At 41.8% G+C, this 21,253-nt stretch overlaps 1 protein-coding gene across 4 annotated transcripts in view; it reads right to left on the bottom strand.

The window, feature by feature from the left end:
* The window catches only part of SLC25A30 (solute carrier family 25, member 30), a 28,694-nt gene extending 11,887 nt beyond the window's left edge, over positions 1-16,807 (bottom strand). For 2 of the 4 annotated variants that reach the window (XR_001145343.1, XM_004680141.2), the window contains exons 1-3: positions 9,103-9,180; positions 2,554-2,676; positions 974-1,121 (exon numbers count right to left, since the gene is read on the bottom strand). Coding sequence is in view for 3 of the 4 variants with exons in the window: in XM_004680141.2 (XP_004680198.1) it covers positions 974-1,121; positions 2,554-2,617 (212 nt within the window). In the remaining variant the exon portion in view is untranslated. Of the gene's footprint in view, positions 1-973; positions 1,122-2,553; positions 2,677-8,582; positions 8,740-9,102; positions 9,181-16,788 lie in introns of those variants that run through there. The other 2 variants (XM_012723376.1, XM_012723377.1) reach the window with 2 other exon arrangements.
* Between the last annotated feature and the right edge of the window lie 4,446 nt (positions 16,808-21,253).

Here is a 21,253-nt window from a genome sequence, read left to right as displayed (position 1 = left end):
AGAAATAGAGGCATTTCTAGGCACATCCCTTAACACCTACTATTTAAATGTTCCCTCAAGGTTTGGCCCTAGCAGTCTAAAACTATTTTTACTATCCTCGTCCCTTTGGCCCCACGGTTGATAACAAAACACTTTCTCACTTTCTCAGTTTTTAGATACTTCAATATCCTTCATTTGTTCCCTTCATCCTTAAGTTGCACCTTCATTAATCTCTATTTAAATCATGCAAATTTTTTTGTTGTTTGGAAATCAGTTCTTTTCCCTGCAAGCTACTTTTCTGACACAGGAAGGGTCCTGTTTTATTCACTTTCTATCCTGTGTCTACAACACTATACCCATGAGAAACACTATGACATTTCAATATGGCAAAAATCTCAGAAATTCACAATAGCCATAGGAGAAGAGTGCTATTTTCAGAGTAAAAAACTGAATATTGGGACTTTTAAAAAGCAAACATAATTTTATTATTATTTCTATGTTTGGCTATCAAAGAGTTTTACCACATTTATAGCATAACATACATATAGTATATATAAAGTCAAAATGAAAAATCTACCACTCTAACCTGCGTGGTGACACATCAGGTTAAAGCATAGCAACATTAAGTTCCCTGGAGATGCTTCAGATCGAGTTTGATCCCTGGCCCTGGAGGTGACCCACATGGTATGGCAGACCTCTCCTGACCCACCCGCTGCTCCCCTCAGCAGTATACTTTTTCAGTCAGCCTGTTCTGCTCCCCACTCTGTCTATGGTGAATCATTCTTACCACCCCTGCATCTCTGGCGTGTATTCCAGTTCTATATGCATAAATAAATCTTAAAAAAACAGAAGATAGAAAGAAAAATCTACCACTCTACCTTTTCTTTTCAGCATACTTCCAGTTTGTTTTTTTTTTTCCTTTCTCAATCTTAGTATTAAGTCTACTCATTTGAAAGGTCAAGTATAAAATATAAATGCACAAAGGTCTACTTACCCTGAATACAGTGCCTTCAACCCTTCTTCTCTAGCAATCCTCACTAAAGCATGTAACATTCCCCTATATCTAATTTCCTTAAAGTTTGCATCATTCGTCTGGCCTTGAATCTGGAGCCGTGTCTTGGTTAAGTCAATTGGAAATGTACCTTAAAATTTTAAAAGGAAATTCAAATAAATAAAGGATATACTGTAATCTATTACTAAGGAGACATTCAGACTATAAATAGTAAAATGTGGTAGAAACATTGTAATACTTTCTCTACTAAAAAAATACTGGAACCAAAAGATTTTTAAAAGCAAAAACATGTATATTTTTATCATTTTTCATTTTATTCTACATAAAATTTGAGGAGTTTGCATTGCTGTAGAAAGTGGACACATGGAATGATACATACAAATAAGAAACTCATTTTAGGGCCCTCCCTGGTGGTGCAAGGGGTTAAAACACAACACTGCAAGCAAGCCATAGCTACTTCAGTGGGAGTTCGATTCCCCAGCCCTGGAGGTGACCCACATGGCACGGCAGACCTCTCCTGACCCGCCCGCTGCTCCCCTCAGCAGTGTACTTTGTCAGTAGGCCTGTTCTGATCCCCACTCTGTCTCTGGTGCATTCTCTCACCTCCCCTGCACCTCTTGCCTGTACCCCGGTTCTGTATGCATAAATAAATAAAATAAATTCATTTTAAACAGAAGTTACTATTTTTTACATATTGAAGGTTAAAATCAGATTCAATATGAATAAAGAAGTAAAAGTTCATTTTCTGAAGTTTTTCACTTTGTGCTTCACACTCTAAAAGTAATTATGTTAATACAGGTAAAAATGTTTGATGGAGTATCTACCAGTTGCCCCATATATATAAAGTCTATCCTCAGTGAAGCTGATGAATTGTGTCTCTGGGAGAGTCTAGAACAGAAGCCCAAGGCAGTGGTGGTGGTGGGTGGTTAATGTGCCTCAGCCCCTCAGCCCTGGTCTGCATGGCCTCCTCTGGGCAGCCCTTGCCCCAGGAGAGCAGGGACTAGAGCCCTGGGAACAGATAGTGTCCAAACCAGCAAATGGCTTTTGGCAGCTGCTCAGTCAACATGTGTTGACTAAATTACTCGAGAAATCAAGAAACAAAGGCACAAATGGGATCTGATGTGAAATTCAACTAGTGAGGAAGTTGTGAATAGGATGGGGCTTTGATATATCAAACAGGGATTGAATAATGACAATCAGCTGAACAGGTCTCAGAGAGGACCTTTGCCCCTCAAATCTCTTTGCAGCCAAGTTTGTTAACAATGGCAAAGTGGAACAGATGTAAATGGAAAATCAGTTATAAAATTTCTGTTTGGCAGATAAGTTCAACTTTCTGCCCACTAAATTTCGAACCCTAAACTCTTAGTACGTAGCCAAAACAACATTTTTGTCTTAAAAGCATACTGAAAGAAGGAAATTTTGAATTCTGATATTATGTTTTATGACTTCCCATTCTGTGCTTATTTAATCCCATTCTCAATTGGATACCAAAAAGCGGCCTTAAGTTTTAAACTTTATCACAAGTAGCAAGCAAACTGCCTCCAACACCCTGGGCTCCTTACCACACTCAGCGGTGATGGAGGCCAGCCCTCCATAGACGAAAGGCTTCCAGTTGAGGGCTGTCATTCTCCCTATTGTCCCTTCTCCTTTGACTCATAGAAACATTGTCTCCAGTAGGCTTTGTCCTGGAAAAAAAAAATTAAGAAGTTTCAAAATTATTATGGGCAGTTTCTTCTTTAAACTTGTGTTCCATTTGGAGGATACCACCAGATACTATTTGGTGAGAAAGGAATGCAGGGGAGGCATTATAAGACTGAATCATACAAAGGGGACAGGAAAAAGGGGCTAGTGCAGCAATTGACACAGCCATAACATCAAGGTCCTCAGGCACCAAAGCGGATGCCTGGTGCCCAGGTGAAGAAAAGGACATGGAGATGGAGTTGGAGCTCACCGGGGAATATCCGATCCTCTCAGATTCTATTCAAAGCCAACAAACCTAGGCTCACCAGGAGTGAGCCCCTCCCAAAGAGAAGCTGTCTGTATCAGGGCCGTCGCTCCACCAGCACCGGGCACTGCCCCTCTGCCCACCTGTGCCTATGCAGGTGCTTCTTCCCACCCGGCTCTCCCTCTGCAGGGCAGCAGCCTCCTGCCTGCCTGTGACCTGTACCATGCCGGGCCTTCTCTGCACTGACCTCCCTCAGTAGAGGACACTCTCCTAAGGCCGCCTGCCTGCAACCATGCAGGTCTCTGTAAACCTGTCCCGTTTGGGACAGCTCTTCCTGCCCACTTGCACCTATGCAAGTGTCTTTTCCTCTCCTGTCTCTTTCTAATAAACTTCCTCTTTAAATATAACTGAGTCTCTGTGAAGAATCTCACCGTGTGCCACTCAGAGTAAACCCAAGGATCCCAAACTCAAAAAGACCACATCATTATCACTGAACATATCCCCCCAACACACACACACACACACACACAATCAAGGCAAGCTTTGCCTTAAAAAAAAAAAAAAAAACCTAGTATACAATAAACCCAATAAATCACCAACTACTATGCTCACTTTTTTATTTATAATTATCTTAATTCTCCTTCAGTAATTCAGGTTATCAAATAAATTGATATTTTGACAAGTGAGTGTGCATTCAATGTAGTACATGGAGAGTATTTCTTGGGTAGTTCCATCATAAAGTTGTTCTTCACTCAGTAATTATTTGCTATTTGTTTCCACTACTTTAGTGAGTTCCTCAAGGGAGGCAACTGAATCCCTCAGGTGCAGTGGAGTAGAAAAATGTTGCAAAGCACTGTCACACAGTGAAACTACTTAAAATTAGTAAAACATACTTCCAGTTTATATTCTGTTAGCCGCCTTCTCTCTTCTCAATGTTACCTTAACTGCTGGGAGGCAACTTGTTATGTAAGAAGGAAAGAGGCTCTCTAGTGTCAAAGTCATACCTCTTCCTTCTTAGGGAAGTTCCTGTAAACCTCTGGGTTTCGTCTTCATAGATATTCATCATCAAAGCAGCCAATTAGGGGTACAGTCCACTAAACTAAATAAAATTTATGCCTAGTATTTTAGGCGTATAGCAGGGATTAAATACATATTATAAAACCTGACACTAAAAGATACTCAACAAATGTCACCTCCTTTTCCCTAACAGGTCTTCACTCACTGTGAAACATATGCATATTTTGTCCCAACTTTTGTGACTAGCGCAGAAAGACAGGAGCTAGAAAGGCTGAGCTAGTAAAGTTTTAATGCTCATGGACAGCTGCTAAGGCAGAGCTCCAAAGGGGGGGTCTGCAGCTACTGCCAACACAAAAAAAGGGGAAGGGTCTCTTATCTAGGTCCTAAACTCAGATTTCAAAGGGGTGACTCATCGCTGTGTCCTTGATGTGAGGCCCAGTTCTTATCACCTTCAACCAGTCCCATCCAGGATGCAAGGTCAGTTTATTACCACCTTATCAAGCTTGGATGCAAGACTCAATTCATTACCACCCTAATTCAGTCCTTGCCAGTAAATCTTTGGTCACTCCCAACAATGCATACCTGCCACAGCCAACTGCCCATATGCCTTATGTTTTACAGTTTTATGTCATTTTCACTGGTAAGCCTGGCTTCGTATGGGTTAAGAGTTGAAGCACAAGCAAATTAACACACTTTGTATATATGTATTAGCAATAATTACTGTTAGTTTAAAATAAAATTCCTAATTTTACTATAGTCATTATTAGTAAGCACAAAGGCCAATGACTTTACACTGAAAGTTTTAATTTTAGGGTTTTTTCAAGTCTACATTTCCAGGAGAGATCTACCACACAAGTCACTGCCAAGAATGTCAGTCTCAATAGGGCCAAGCTATTTGCTTAAACCAAGAGAAAATAAAAGGGACCTAAGGGAAATCTAAAATAACAAACGGGTATTCCTCATTTATGGACATTAACCAAATTCAGAGTGGTTACAATGAAAATTGGCAGAAAGCTTTCAAAGAATAGAATTTGAAAGTTATCACACACTTTCTATATATTTCAGTACCAAACACTAAGCTCTGCCCCCATCAAAATTCTCAAGTTGCACATAATCCTTGAAAACATTTAGTAATATGGACTAAGCTGATTCTTAGGTTTGCAAAACTCGTAACTGATAATTTTAAAAGTTATATATTTTAAAAAGATGTTTTTACTTGCAGGTAGAAGTACAGGCCAGGTTTGGAGGGTAAGAACATTCACCAGAGATAGATTTGGGAGCAGGACAGATTTTGAGAAACACACTGCTAAGGGGAGCAGCAGGGAAGACAGAAAGAGGTCTGCTGCACTATGTGAGTTAGCTCCCTGGCCTGGGATAGAACTCAGGCCATAATGGTGATAGTGCTGAGACTTACTCCCTATGCCACCAGGGAGGCCTAAGTTATTATTTACCACACATTAGTAATAATTCCAGCAAGCCATTTAATATTCAAGGATAACTTCCTCAACCCTTAGATTTTACTGAATCCAAATTAAAAAAAAAAAAAACAATAACTACAAAATAATGACATGTGGAAGTACTGTAACTTGCCAATACAGATTCCAGTGATTTCCTCAAGAGGACAGAAGGACCAGGAAACCCAGTCTCAGGACTTGCCCAAGGCCACAAGATGAAGAACACAACTGTCCTCAATCCCAAATGCAGTATTTTTCGTGCTCCCACCCGGAGCTGTACATAATGAGTCACAAAGGAGTGACAACATTTCAATGAAAAAGAAAATATTACAAGCAGCTTTCAAAAATTACTAATAGGACACATCTTATAACCAACAAAAATGTGCTTAGTCTTAAAGAGAAAATACAGTATTCCAAAGATAGACAATCTAAACAGCAATGATTAACCTTCCCACCATATAGGACAATGTTCATGATTTTTTTTTTTTTAGTTTTACTGAAATATTATACAAAGCCATTTTAGTGACAATTCAGTGGCACTTAATACATTCACAATGTGATGCACCCACCACCTCTAATTATCACCCCAAAAGAAAATCATTAACCACCTGCTCTCCCCACTCCAAGGCCTCCACGATTATTTACTTGATCATAATACTACATATGTATCAAGCATCTATGTAGAATAGAGGGATCTTTTTAAGTAGTTCTTAGCCTGAATGTGGTACTCCTTAAAAAATACAGAGCGCTCAGGGCCCCACCTCCTGAAGGAAGACTCGAAAACCCATAAATCTATGCTGTTATTGGAAAAATCAGTGACTTAAATAACTAATGGTCAATTTGTACCTTGGAATATTTATTTTACTACTTATTAAGTAGTTAACTATAGATAATATTTTAGCTGATTCTTTTTACTTGTCTTATATACTAATTTTCCTACATCTGTATTGCATCTGTACTATGTATGCCTATACATATATGTACCTATATGTAAACACACACACACAGAAAAATATCCTCTAAAACGTAAGCAAAAACTTGTGAGAAACATAACTGATCTTTAATTTTATAACAAACCATTTTTAAAACACTTGTCATATGACCTCATGCCTTATCACTGATTAACTTTTTGATTTCCTGCTACCATTTTTGTTTTGCTAGTTTTAATGACACATGGCTATCTTTTCTTCTGTCATTTTTAATATTTTTTACACAGATTTAAACCCAAGAGTCCTGTATTTTACGCACATGTACAAACTCAAATAGAGCTCTAGTAGTTGAGGACTTGCCTTCACTGTTTGCTTCTTTTTCTTTTTTTTTAATTGAGGTAACATTGGTTTACAACACTGGTTTTAGAGGTATTGGATCTCTCCTTCAGAACTCTTCCCTACACCACACCCACCAGCAAAACACCCACAGTCCACCCCGCCATGGTTTTGAATCATGGATGGAGCACACACCCATCAGCTGCTATCAGCTGTATGTGCGATCCCAATAAACTTACCTCCCACAAATGAGAACCCACTTTCACATCCCTGGTTAAACTAGACAAAAGTACTTTTTATTCAATTACAATGTTCTACAGTTACCTGTGTTCCACACAGAAGTTAACTAGGAAGAAGGTAAAAGTAACATTTAGGTTCTTTTCCTTTCTGAATGCTGAGACTAAGCCTGAGCAGCTGACCGCTGTGCCTTCAAGCCAAGTTAATGTTTGCTGAGTGAAAGAAAGGAAAATTTGGTTTAAATAACAACCAAAGAACATCAGCAATTGGGCAAACATTCCAAGAGATACTAGCTAAGACTGGAAAAGGAGGCGATTGAGGTGCTGGTCATTCCAAACTATGATCAGGTTTTAGTTATCTTGGGCTGAAATCTCTGTTCAATTAAAAAACAATTGTTTTTGACTCTCTGTCAGGTTTCTCTTCACACACAGTCCTTAACTTCGAAGGGGAAATCCCAGTCTAGAATTGACAGACCAATGGTCAGGGAGACTGACCTATCCTTAATAATCCTGTGTTGGGGCAACAAGTCAGCCTGAGATCTAGGTAAAGGAGTACAACTTTGCAGAACTTCAATGGCAGCACAGCGCAGGTTGTTATCACGTCTGGTTCTGCCCTCCTTTTAGGCCATACCCTCCAATGAGCCCAAAACCCAGGGACCACTTCTCTTTGGTGCCAAGGGCACGTGAACTGCCATTATTAAATATCTCTTAGGTCAGGCACTGCTGTTTTCCATAAAAAGGATTTTATGTGATCCTCATGAAGTATGTATCATAAGCAACATTTCACAATTGAAGAAAAACAGACTCAGAGGAAAAGTGTGTTTTTCTAGTCACAGAGCTGTGAAGTTCTCAAACTAATCTCCCTGAAAAAGCACAATGACCCGCACGGATCTCTATATACACAAAGCAAAAGCTATTTTTCAGTGTTGCCTAAAAATATCCATGCAAAAATTTTATATATAATTATATATAGATGGGGAAGGGTTAAAGAATTCTGTTTATTCAAAATAAAGGCAGGATTTTCCTGCAGGGGGTATGCAAAACCTTCTGTTTTTTAAAGTGTTTCCTGTGTGGGAATGTCTATACAAATTAAAATATATGCTAAGCTACATACCCTCTCTACTACATTTTCTTAGTATTTCTCTGCTCCTTACCTCATTTGCACAGGTGCAGAGAAGGTAAGAACAAATAATTGCTGTTGGAACTTTTTTAAAGCTTCCCCGGTTTCTCTTATGTAATAAATTGGACCAATTCTTTCGATTTTACTTGTGTCCGTTTAAAATCTGCAGTCCTAAACTGTAATCACGGTCTCCAAACATTTGCATACTTACAAATTTTTGTTCCCCTGTAGGGCTGCCTTTCTTGATTTCCTATGTCCCACCCTTTGTTAAACTACAGAAGAAAAGCAAGCTCACAGCAGAACTATGAAACACTGGATTTGAAAGCCGTTTTAGAAATCAAATCTCATTCCCTATGAGTCAACTAAGCCCAAAGTCACAAAAGACCAGGACTCATGCTTGTAACTTTTCTCACGGTGGAAGCATCAAGCATCTCCATGAAGCATGGTAGTCCCGACCGTTTCCATTCTGGCAAAGACATAATGCTAATGGTTACAAATGCTTTAAGTGAAATCACTTACACCTAGAAAAACGGTCAAGCCCTGAGCTACGTTACCTTTCCGAGCATATCGGCATGACCCCTCCTTTCAAACGTGAGCTAATCTGGCATGTTCCAGGAGCAATTCGAAGCGCTGCACTGCGCCTGCCGGAGCCCCGCGCGCGCTGAAGCCCGGGCTGCACACTGAGGGAAGGACGCCGGCGCACACGCCGAGCTGCAAGAATAGGTAGGGCCTCGCACTGGGACTCACTGGCGCTGTAACCGAACCAGCGCAAACCGCTCGGAGCTGAGCGTCGGGGACTGGGGGTCAGGGGCCGGGGGCCGGGGTGCAGCGCAACCCGACGCACGCAGCGGCAGTCAATGAAACGGAGCCCAGCCCCAGGGCCTCGAGCCCCACCGAGCCCGGGCCAGCCCGAGCGCAGAGGCGGCCCCGGCACGCGCCGGCCGCGTCCCGGCTCCCGAGGACCGTGGCCTCAAGCCGGGGAGTTACGCGCTGGCAGGTTCCCCGCGCGGGAGTGGGCGAAAGGAGGAGCGTGTTCCCCGGAGCAGGTGAGGGGGCCGGATGGTGAGCACTTACGCGGCGAGGGCGACCGTGCCCCTCCTTTCACTCGGGCTCAGCAGAGACAGGAATCAACCGCCGGCGCGAGGGCTAAAAGAGGCCGGCGAACGACTGGGGAGTCCCAGGAGCCAGCGCGCGGTCCCGCCGTGGCCTCGCTCCGCGCGGCCCCGCCCACAGCCTGGGCTCCTATTGGTCGACTACTGCCGTGATCACGCCCACAACAGCGACTCGCCGGCAGCGGAGGGGCGGGGCGTCGGGCTGCTAGCTCACCCCTTGAGGGGAATGGAGGACCCCGGCATTGGGTGACACCTCCTACGGCATCGTGTCTCTGTTCCTCGGTGAAAGAGAAGCAAGGAATACACCGACAACCACGGGAAATGAACCTTCTCAAGATGCTGATTCCCTCCCTCAGCTACTGGGAGGAAGTAAACTTGTTTTTTTTTTAATCCCAACTTTTTAGTTTGAAGATCACAGACAGTTGAAGATTACCCTCATCTAAATGCCAACATTTCAAGCATTTGTATTTCCTCTCATGAGATAGGTTTTTTCCTCTGAAACATTTGAAAGTTCAGGAGACACAGCCTCACCTCTAAATGCTTTGTTGTCACATGAAAGAAATTTAATACCATTTTAGTCATATCCAGTGTAGCGTTCATATTTAAATTTCCTTTGTTGTCCTAAAACTGTGCGCACACACACACACTTTTCTTTTTTCAGTTCCAGAGCTACTCAAGACTCAAACATTCGTTTGGATTTTGTAAGTCTGAACTACATTAGTCTTCCACACGAATTTAGTTGGGTTTTGTTTTTTGTTATCTTTCATAACTTGGAAGTACTTAAAAAGTTCAAGGCAGCCCCCCCCTCACACTCCCAAGGGGTTAAAGCTAGCCCCAGTCGCTTTAGCACGAGTTGGATCCGGGGCCAGACGGGTGACCCACACCGTGCAACAGACCTCTCCTGTCTCGCACACGGCTTCCCTCAGCAGTGTACTTCGTGGTCTGCCTGTTATGCTCCCCACTTGTGTCTTCTGGTGACCCCTCTCACCGCCCCTGTATCCCTGTACAGCTGGCCTGTACCCCAGTTCAGTATGCATAAATAAATAAATCTTTAAAAAAAAAAAGTTCAAGCCAGTTCTAGATTTAGCAAATTGTTTCCTCATGATTAGATTCGGGATATTGTGTGCCTCCCATTGTTACACATGGGAAGGCAGTGTCACTTTATCCCATTATCCATGATGCAAAGTTCCATCACTTCGCCAAGGTTATCTGGCAGATCTCACCACAAACATACCTTTAAGTTTCCCTTCCCTCCTCCTTTTTAGTTATGTGTGAACTTCTACATTCTTTTTCATCCAATTTAATGCCATTCTTGTAATTAAATGCCATTGCTTGTTTTGGTGGAAAAATGGCCTTTTTGGCCACTAAGTCTCCTTTACCTGCTCCTTTGACCTTAAATCTATCTTGTCGATCTCTGAGCACTTTGTTGCTTGTTTGATGTAAAACCAACTGTGTCTCATTGCATTTCTCTGCCCTAGAGAGAAACCCTAGTTCCTTTTAGTAGGAAATTAGAAAACTTCAGTAGGAACACCAATTACAGTTTCTGTGGGTGAGACACCCAGAAGGGGCTAAGGCAAGTATCTCTGGTTCCACATGGCAGTGGGCTGCAATCACATCAAGGCTTGACTAGAGGAGGAGTCACTTCCAAGCTCACTCAACCTGATACTTGATCAGGCTCTGAAGATCTTTTTTCAAGCTCAATCACATGGCTGTTGGCAGCCTCTGGTCCTCACTGGGCACTGGCCAGTGTATTAATTTCCTGGGACTGCAGTAATGAATTACCACAAAGTGGATAACTTAAAAAAAAAAAAAAAAAACAGGAATTTATTCTCTCACAGTTCTAAAAGCAAAAAATCCAAAAATCAAGATATTGGCAGTCATGCTCTGTAAGGCCCTCAAGGAGGATACTTCCTTATCTCCCTCCTACCTTCTAGCAGCTGCCGACTATCCTTGCAATTCCTTGTCTTGCGACTACATAACTCCAATTTTTGCCTCTGCCTTCATGTAGTATTCTTTTGTCTCTGTGTTCAAATTTCCTTCTGTTAGAGGAAGAGTCCATCCTAGTCCAGTATGGCCACTTCTTAATATCTACAAAAATAGTCACTTTCACAAGTACCAGGTGAGTTAGAACCTCACTATTTTTGAGACACACAATTCAACCCACAACAACTAGAATGCCAGTGTCTTGTATCATGAATATGTCATAAAACTACTCACAGCATGGCAGCTTGCTTGCACTAGAGAAAGGGAATAAAGAGAGAGTTCAAAATAGAAGCCACAGTCTTTTTGGAGCCTAATTTAATAGTGATTAAATTAGATGGATTAGTTAATCCATCTAATTCTACTCTATTCCATTCACTAGAAGTAAATCATTAAGTCCAGCCCACATTAAAGAGGAAAGGATTATACAAGAGAATGAATGCCAAGAGGCAGTGACCACTAAGGGAATCTGCCATGTGTATTTTTCCTTATGTCTCCTCTTTTTTCATATAAAATTGAATGAACTTTATTCTACCTTGCTTTTCCCACATAACTATAAATCTCCTCTTATATGTACCCATAACATTTAACAGTGTACCCTAGAAATCACTCTAGAGGCTATTCACAGAGGCTCTTTCTCATCCTTTATCACTACAGCATAATCTTCTACTATGTGACTGGACAGAGGATATTTATTCAGCTTCTTCTGGTGTAATAAGCAGAATTCTAAATAGGCCCAAAAGAATTCTTGGTTCCAGATATACACACACCATCTCACAGTTATTTAAACACTAACCTAGAGTAGGCTGTGAAAAAATTTTACATCTGTGTTAAAGTCACAAATCCATCACCCTCGGATAGAGACATTGTCCAGTGAGCCTGAGCTAATCACACAAGCTCTGTAAAAGCAATGGGCTTTCTATAGCTGTTTACAGAGGGAAGTCAGACCTTCAAATCATAAGAAGGGGTTCATGTGACAGATTGAGGATGGTGGAGTTACATGATGAAGAATACAGATGACTTCTGGGAACTGAGAGTAGCCCTTGATGGCACCAAATCCTGCCACCTCTAAAAACTAAATTTTGTCAATAATAAAGATGTGCCTCAGGCAACAATTATGCCGATCCAACACCTCCATTTCAGCTTTATAATACCCAGAGCAATGGATCACACCAGTTCACACCATGCCCAACTTCTGATTATAGAACAAGGAGCTAGGAAATAGGTGTTGCTTTATGCTACATTTGTGGTAATGTACTATGCAACAATAGAAAACTCACACATGTGGCATGTAAGTGTCTGCAATATTTTGCCATGACAACTGGTGATGTATAATTTATAAGTGTTTGCATATTTTGTTTGACTGGGGAACTTGTAGTAGCCTCAGAATAAATTCCTAGAAGTAGGGCCCTCCCTGGTGGCGCAGGGGGTTAAAGCACTGCAGTAAGAAGCTAAAACCACTTCCACATGAGTTCGACCCCCGCCTGTCCCGGAGGAGATCCACTGGCGTGGCAGACGTCTCCTGACCTGCCCGCTGCTCCCCTCAGCATGTACTTTGTCGATCTGCCTGTTCTGCTCCCCACTCTGTCCTTGGTGAATCCTCTCACCCTCCGCATCTCTGGCCTGTATCCAGTTCTGTATGAATAAATAAATCTTTAAAAAAAAAAATCCTAGAAGTAGAATTGATGAGTCAAAAAGCAAATACTTAAGTGTAAAATCTACAGCTACTGATGCATAATGTCTCTCCATAAATCTCGACAGTCAATGGCGCTTTTGAGCAAAAGGATTGCTGTTTCCATTTCACAGATGAGAGGCTTGGAGGTCCAAGAGGTACCTGGTTTATAAAAACTAGGGTCCAGAGCCATCTCTTCCACATTCTTTTCTACTATTTCTTCAGTTCAGCCCCGTTTCAGGCTTAAATAAACCCTTTCTTTTTCTCTAACATGACCTAAATGAGTCTGGATTTTACCCACACAGTGTGTTGAAATAAATACAATTTGGATGCATTTGAAGTATCACTGAACAATGCCATAATGGCAAATAGAATCTCCAGCAGTGAAGGAGTCACTGGAGTGCTTTTCTTCTACAGCTGGGAAAGAATTACATGATTTTTTTCTGCCCCCCCGCCCCCGCCTCAGTCTCATTTTGCCAAGTCCTTCTGGAACACAACTGTGTGGGACATGTAAAGGACTGTATAAATCCTCTAGACACTCAAACTCTACTATTACCCTATGTTCTACCAGTCTGGGCTAATATATACATAATCCTTGGCAATATACATATAATATTTAGCCATTTATATTTGGTATTACTTAATATTCAGTAATACTTAATTTCCAACCTTTCAAGTATGAGTAAACGAAGTTTCTAAAAATTTTAGAGTCCTTATAAAATAAATGGTAGTACCCATCAAGAAAACACACAGTGTATAGGAAGCCCCTCCAAACAAAAGTTTTGATTCACAGTTGGAAATCACTATGTAAACAGAGATAAGTTGATTACATCATCATAATTAGTTTAGATATAAGAATACCAGGGCCTCCCTGGCAGAGCAAGGGGCTAAGTCTCAGCACTATGTAGCTATCAACAGCCACTACAGCACAAGTTCCATCCCAGGCCCGGGACCTACATATGGGCAGCAGACCTCTCCTGCCCCTCCCACTGCTCCCCTCAGTAATGCATTTCAGTAGATCCCACTGTTCTGCTCCCCACTATTTCTCTGGTGAGTCTTTTCACCCCCCACCCCACGTACCTCTGGTCTACACCTCAGGGCTTGTATGCACAAATAAATAAAAGAAACCTTTAAAAAAAAAAAGAAAGAAAGAAAGAAACAAGAACATCAACAATAAAGTGGTTAGCTGGGGCCCTCCCTGGTGGCACAAAGGGTTAAAGCGAGGCACTATGAAGCTTGCCCCAGCTGCTTCAGCAGTTGGATCCCCAGCCAGGGAGGTGACCCACATGCCAGAGCTCTCCTGACTTTCCTGCTGCTCTCCTTAGTGGTGTATTTCATCAATTTGCCTGTTATGCTCACTACTCTGTCACTATTGAGTCCTCTGCACCTCTGGCCTGTACTCCAGTCCTATATGCATAAATAAATAAATCTTTTTTTAAAAAAAAAGCTATAAGCCTATAAATAAATCAACTCAATGCCAATCCCTGCTGAATATCACTAATTTTACATCTATTCTTTGCTTTCAACTTTCCCCTAAGCTAGCTTTCTGTGTAGGCTTTTAGATGAGTACAGTAAATACACCTGGATGGCGATGTGGAAATGGACACCTATGTTCTATCAATCCTGGCCACAACTTCATTAGCTGTCTAGCTTGCTTAATGAAAGCCACTAAATGGAAACAATACCACTCTATTCTGTTAATCTCTTAAATGTGGTGATATGGGCAAAAGCACATTTAACAATGTCGGAGGTATTTTTGGTTGTCACAATTGCCATCTATAGGATAGGAACCAGGGATGTGGCTAAACATCCTACAGTGTTCAGGGAATGCCTCCCACAACAAAGAATCATCAAAGTGGCAGTAGTGCTGAGATGGGAGAATTCCTGTTTTGTAGGACTGTTGCTTTTGGCATAGATTTTTCTCAATAATGGGTGCTTTATATTTTGTTTAAGATTTATTTATTTATACATACTGGGGTACAGGCAAGAGGTGCAGGAAAGGTGAGAAGATTCACCAGAGACAGAGTGGAGAGTAGAAAAGGCAGATCTATGGAGTACACTGCTGAGGAGAACAGCAGGCGGGTCAGGAGAGGTCTGCTGCGCCATGTGGGTCACCTCCAGGACCAGGGATCAACTCACAGTGAAGTAGCTACAGGTCACTTTGTAGTGTTGTGCTTTAACCTGTTGCGCCACCAGGGAGGGCCTAACAGGTGCTTGTTGGAGGACACGTCTTTGGTGTTAGCCACTGATTGTCAGCATAAAACACTTGCAAATCCCTAGCCATGCCATTACCCCCTTTTTCCTTTGGAACCTCACCCATGCCAAGTTTCAATCTGTTCTTTCACTTGCTAATCCCATCTCACCCTCAGATTTCATTTTGGACATTATGTCTTCCAAGAAGGCTCTCCTAATCCCTAAAATCTGAGTACAGTAGATGCTTCCTATGTACATCTATCCCTACAACCAGAAGGGTTACTACATGTCAGTAGAACTAACAATTTGCTTAATAGTCTTCCCACTGAATAGGAAGCTCATTGTTTTGGGGACCCAACCTTGCTCACTGCTGTATTCTAGAGCTCAGCACAACAACTGACATGCTAGTGTTGCATGGACATAGGAAACCTGGACATCAGGACTAACAAGAAGCAGGTTTATTGTATCAGTACTGGCACAGGAGATTTGCACCCAAAGACTGAGCCCTGTTTGCAGGAAGACAGAGACGCATACACTTTTAGTTTCTAGAAGGTTCCAGGTGGGTTTGCATTGGCAGCTGTACATGGTCATATATGACATGTCTACACACCAAGAAGTGAGCTGTACAGTTGCACACCAAGGAGTGAGTAAAGGGTCAACAGTCATGGGATTGCTTCATGGTTAACACTGGTGGCGGTACATGGACTACCAGGAACTAAGCAGTAAAGCAGGAACTGAGCGAAAGGTCATTACTCAAGAACCCCCAGGCTGCTTATCTCAGGTCACCAGGCTTCATTCTATACTTAAAAAATATAAGCACATTTAAGGAGTCCACACAATTTAGGAGCTGGTAGGGAGGTGGAATACTTTTTCGAAGAACCTAACCCCTCTGCATTAACATTACCATAGTTGTGAGCCCTCGTCAAAGCCTCCTTAAGTGAGTTCCAGTAAAGAACAAGCATGCAGGAAACCCTACATGAACTCTGGAGAGCTGTACTTGGAGATCGCATTTTCTGAAATCTATATTACTCCCTGTATTTCCTTCCTTTTTATTATCTTTTTATATCCTATTAAATTTAAGGGTAAGACTCAGCAAATTATGGTCGAGGAGCCAAATCTGTCCAGTTTCCTTTTTTGTAACACCCAAGAGCTAATAACAGTTTTTATTTTAATGAGTACATTTTAAATGATTATGTACATATCTATAGAGTAACTGATTTGGGGTCCTGGACTGCAAAAAGTGAAATATTTACAATCTGGTCTTTTACAGATGTTTGCTGACCTTTGCTCTAACCTTTAGCACAGTTTGCATTTAAAAATTTCAGCCTGGGAATCTGTGCTTTGACTATTGTGTCCTTAGGCTGTTGAGACTCATCTGGTAAAGGGAACAACAGGGCCTTGTAATAGCCAAAAGGCAGCAGAAATAGCTATCATGAGACTTTCACAAAGGCCTCCTGGCAGCCAACAGGTATACACCTGTTATGTACCAGGCTTCTCTTAAGATAATCACAGCAGTTTACAAACTTAACTTATTAGTCTTAAGCCTTCACTTTAATATCATGAGTATAAAATCAATTGCCCGTTTCAAATTAAAATCACAAGGCAATTTCTCAAATTTGCTAAAGAGAATTTATTGCAGACACTTTCTGTATTTACTAAAGACAGTTCATATAAATAACACATGCAGATTATCTTACACTTTAAGGTTAGTACTAAAAATATGAGTACTATGGATTTCAGTTACCTCATGAGTTCTATATTTAATGCAAAACCTTTTCAGGGTTATATAACCATATCACTTACCTCAGTAACAATTCACCAGTTCAGGTCAGATGAGTAACTGAATAATGAAAAAAAAAAAAAAACAGAACTTTAAGGTGATTGTTTATTTTAAAGATAGTGAAGTTGGGTCCTGGCTGCTGCACTTCAGGTACATGTAACCATTTTTTGAAAAGATTTATTTATTTTTGCATACAGAAGTGGAGTTCAGGCCAGTTCTGTATGGTGCAGGGACAGTGAGAGGATTCACCAGAGACAGAGTGGGCCAGAACTGGCCAACTGACTAAGTACACCGCTAAGGGGAGAAGAGGGGTGGTCAGGAGAGGTTTGCCGCACTACGTGGGTTAGCTCTGGGGAGGGAACGAACTCATGCTGAAGTGGCTTTAGCTTCTTAGTGCTGTGCTTTAACCCGCTGCGCCACCAGGGAGGGCCATATGTAACACTTTTACAGAGGTGGTTTTGTCAGACACAGAGCAGAGACCTCGGCCCTAAGCCTTTTTTTTTTTTTTAAGAATTATTTTTATTTATCTATGCATACAAGAACAGGGGTATAAGGTACAAGGCTTTTATTTGAAATTTAGCTTCTTTACCTTCAACTTTGAGCATCTCTCCCCCACCCCCAACCCCAGGATATGGCCTTTGGCATTTTTTCCCAAAGCCCAATTTGTTTACTTCCTGTTTAATTTTTTTAATATTTATTTACTTATGCATAAAAGGTCTGGGGTGTAGGCCAGAAGTGTGTATGGAGGGAGGATTCACCAGTGACTGAGTGGGGAGCAGAACACATCTGCTGCTGAGAGGGACAGCGAGCCAGACTGGAGAGGTCTGCTACATGGTGTGGGCTAGCTAGCACCTTGGCTGGGGATTGAACTCCTGCTGTCCATAGCTTCATAGTGCTGAGACTTAACTCTCTGTGCCACCAGGGTGGCCAAACTTCCTGTTTTAACTTTTATAACCCAATTTAGAAGGTAAGAGAATGAAAGGGAAGGAGATCACCTTTAAGGACAGAATGTGGTGGTGGTGGGCAAACTATGGGGTAAATACAACTACTGTACAAAACCTTAAAATAAAGGACTGAGAATAATGACAACTTTGAACTTTTCTCCAGCAACACTGAAAGCTACAAAACAATGAAGCAACGCCTCAATCTGAACGAACATTATGTGAAGAAGTTTAACATACAAGGTGTTAAAGATGGTCTCTTTTGTCTGTGCTCTCAGAAGAGCATATGGTCACAACTTGATTGATCGCTTTGGCCTTGTCAGTTATACTTCCTTAGAATTAAGAAAGGCTGGACCCTCCCTGGTGGCACAACGGGTTAGGATGCAGCACTGCAAGCTAGCCACAGCTGCCTCCGTGAGTTTGATCTTCAGCCTTGGAGGTGATCCACAGGCACAGCTGACCTCTTCTGTCTCACCCACTGCTCCCTTCAGCAGCATACTGTGTCTCTCTGTCTATTCTGGCTCCCCACTGTCTCTGGTGAATCCTCTCACTGCCCTTGCACCCCTGGCCTGTACTCTAGTTCTGTATGCATAAATAAATAAATCTTTAAAAAAAAGAATTAATAAAGGATAAGCTTCCTGAATACTTTTAATTAATTTTTATTGAGTTATACAACAGTATAACTCAGAGGCCCTCCCTGATGGTGCAGCAGGTTAAAACAGCACTAAGAAGCTAAAGCTGCCCGCCCCAGAGGTGATCCACATGGCGCCACAGACCTCTCCTGACCTGCCCGCTGCTCCCCTCAGCAGTATACTATGTCAATTAGCCTGTTCTGCTCCCCACTCTGTCTCTGGTGAACCCTCTCAACCGCCCCTGCACCTCTGGCCTGCACCTCAGTTCTATATGAATAAGTCAATCTTAAAAAAAAAAAGTACAATAACAGAAACCCAGATGGCTACTGTCTTCTATTATGGCTAGTCACATCTATGGAACACTAAGAAAACTATAACCACCTCAACATGTAAAAAAAATCAATCTGAGCCTTCTTTGTTTTTGTCTGAATTGCTTATTTCTAGTTAGTCATTTGACTAGCTATTTTATTCTAATCTTCTTTGTGCTTTTTGTAGATACTTTCTAAGAAAATTGTACAAGTTTATCAGAACCAAAATTAAAAAGACAAATTGCAATCTCCAACACATGGAATAAATAACTTTTCTCCCTAAAAAAGAATGTGGGGAACTGTCCATGACCTGGGACACCATATGCTGAGAGGCACAAGTAAGTATAGAAGGAACTAAGCAGGTGCCTTCTACCTGATGTTGGCCAATTTTACCCACAGCACTCTGTCACATGCTTCTAAGACAGTGAGGGAGGCCAGATGGCCCAAAGCTGCAAAGCTGTGGCAATGCATTCACCAAGTAAATGGCAGCAAGCAGCCAAGACTGTTTTCCCACATTTGCAGTTGAAAGCTGCCTGTTTAACTCTACTAGGGCTATACTCAGTCCTTGAAACTTGCTCTAGGCACAGAGCATCTCCACTTTTGCCTCTCATAAAAAGTGTATGTGAGCTTACATGACACTACTGTCCTGTCAGGGCTGCAGGAGAGGCCTGCAGCTGGCCATGTTCAAATCTGAGCAGTTCTGACAGGACCATACCTGTTTATGTCCATGGCTTTCAAATTTGTTAAACTGTTACCCACATTAAGAAACACATTTTACTCAACAACAACAACAAATAAACAACCTGATTGAAAAATGGGTACAGGAGCTGAATAGACATTTCTCCTAAGATGACATGCAGGTAACCAATAGGCACATGAGAAATGTAAATTAAGACAAGGAGACTTACCTTCCAACTGTTAGAACTGCTATTATCGGAAAAGATAAGAAACAAAAGAAACAAAAAGTGTTAGGGAGGACATGAAAGAAGGGAGCATTTTTCTTTTTTCTTTTTTTTTAATATTTATTTATTGGCCCTCCCTGGTGGCTCAGTGGGTTAGGGCGCAGCACTGAAAGCTGGCCTCAGCAGCTTCAGTGTGAGTTGGATCCCCAGCCCCGGAGGTGACCCACATGGCACAGCAGACCTCTCCTGACCTGCCCACTGCTCCCCTCAGCAATATACTTCGTTGATCTGCCTATTCTGCTCCCCACTTTGTCTCTGGTGAGTCCTCTCATCCCCAGCACCTCTGGCCTGGACCCCAGTTCCATATGCATAAATAAATGAATCTTCAAAAAAAATTATTTATTTACCCATACAAGAACTGGGGTCGAGACCAGAGGTGTAGGGGTGAAAGATTTCACCAGAGACAGTGGGGAGCAGAACAGGCAGATGTACTGAAATACACTGCAAGGGGAGCAGTGGGAGAGACAGGAGAGGTCTGCTGCTCCATGTGGGTCAGCTCCCTGGCCAGGGATCGAACTCATGCTGCATGGCTGCTTCATAGTGCTGTACTTTAACCCCCTGTGCCACCAGGGAGGGCCCATAGGGAACCTTCTTTTTTTTTTTTTAAAGATTTATTTATTTGTGCATACAGAACTGGGGTACAGGCCAGAGACTCAGGGGCGGTGAAAGACTTCACCAGAGACAGAGTGGGGAGCAGAAAAGGCAGATCAACGAAGTACACTGCTGAGGGGAGCAGCGGGCGGGTCAGGAGAAGTCTGCCACACCATGTGGTCACCTCCGGGGCAGACGGGAATCGAACTCATGCGGAAGTGGTTTCAGCTTCTTAGTGAAGTACTTTAACCCGCTGCGCCACCAGGGAGGGCCCCCATAGGGAAACTTCTTACACAGTTGATGGGATTATAAATTGATGCGGCCACTAACAAAAACAGTATGGAGATTGCTCAAGAATTTAAGAATTAAGCTACCACATGATCCAGTTATTCCACTTCTGGACAAAAATTTCCTATTTATCAAAAAAACACAAAATACAACCATATATTAATTGCATTATTTACATAATCACAAATAAGGGGAAAAAACCCTAGCATCCATCAGCATGCAAACAGATAAAGAAGATGTAGAATATATATACACAATTGAGTATTATTAATATATATGCATACATAAAAGATGAAGTCTTGCCCTTTGTGACAACATAGAGATAATCTTGAGATAATGATAAGTGAAATAAGTGGAGAAAGACAAATACCATATGATTTCATTCAAATGTAGAATGTAGAGGGAAAAAGCAAACAAACTAAGTAAAATAAAACCAAATTCTTAGATACAGAGAACAAACTGGGAATCACTAGAGGAAAGGGGGTGGGGAGCTGAAACAGGTAAAGGAGGTCAGTTGTATGGTGATGGATGGAAACTAGACTTTTGCTGGGGATTAGATGTCAAATTACAAAACTGTACACCTGAAACATATATGATCTTACGATCAATACTACTGCAGTGAAAACGCATTTAAAAACACACACACACACACTTTACATCACGGCTCAGTGCATACGCACACACAGAGAACAGAGGCAAACTTTCTAGGAACATTTAGCGTGACTACAAGCATTCTGATATTTATTATTCTATTCTATGTCAATTT

The sequence above is a fragment of the Condylura cristata genome, unplaced genomic scaffold (assembly GCF_000260355.1).
Source record: "Condylura cristata isolate star-nosed mole 26May11 unplaced genomic scaffold, ConCri1.0 scaffold00010, whole genome shotgun sequence".
NCBI classification, from domain to species: Eukaryota; Metazoa; Chordata; class Mammalia; order Eulipotyphla; family Talpidae; genus Condylura; species Condylura cristata.
The sequence above is the reverse complement of the archived record's forward strand: the minus strand, read 5'-3'. Positions and strand labels throughout refer to the sequence as shown.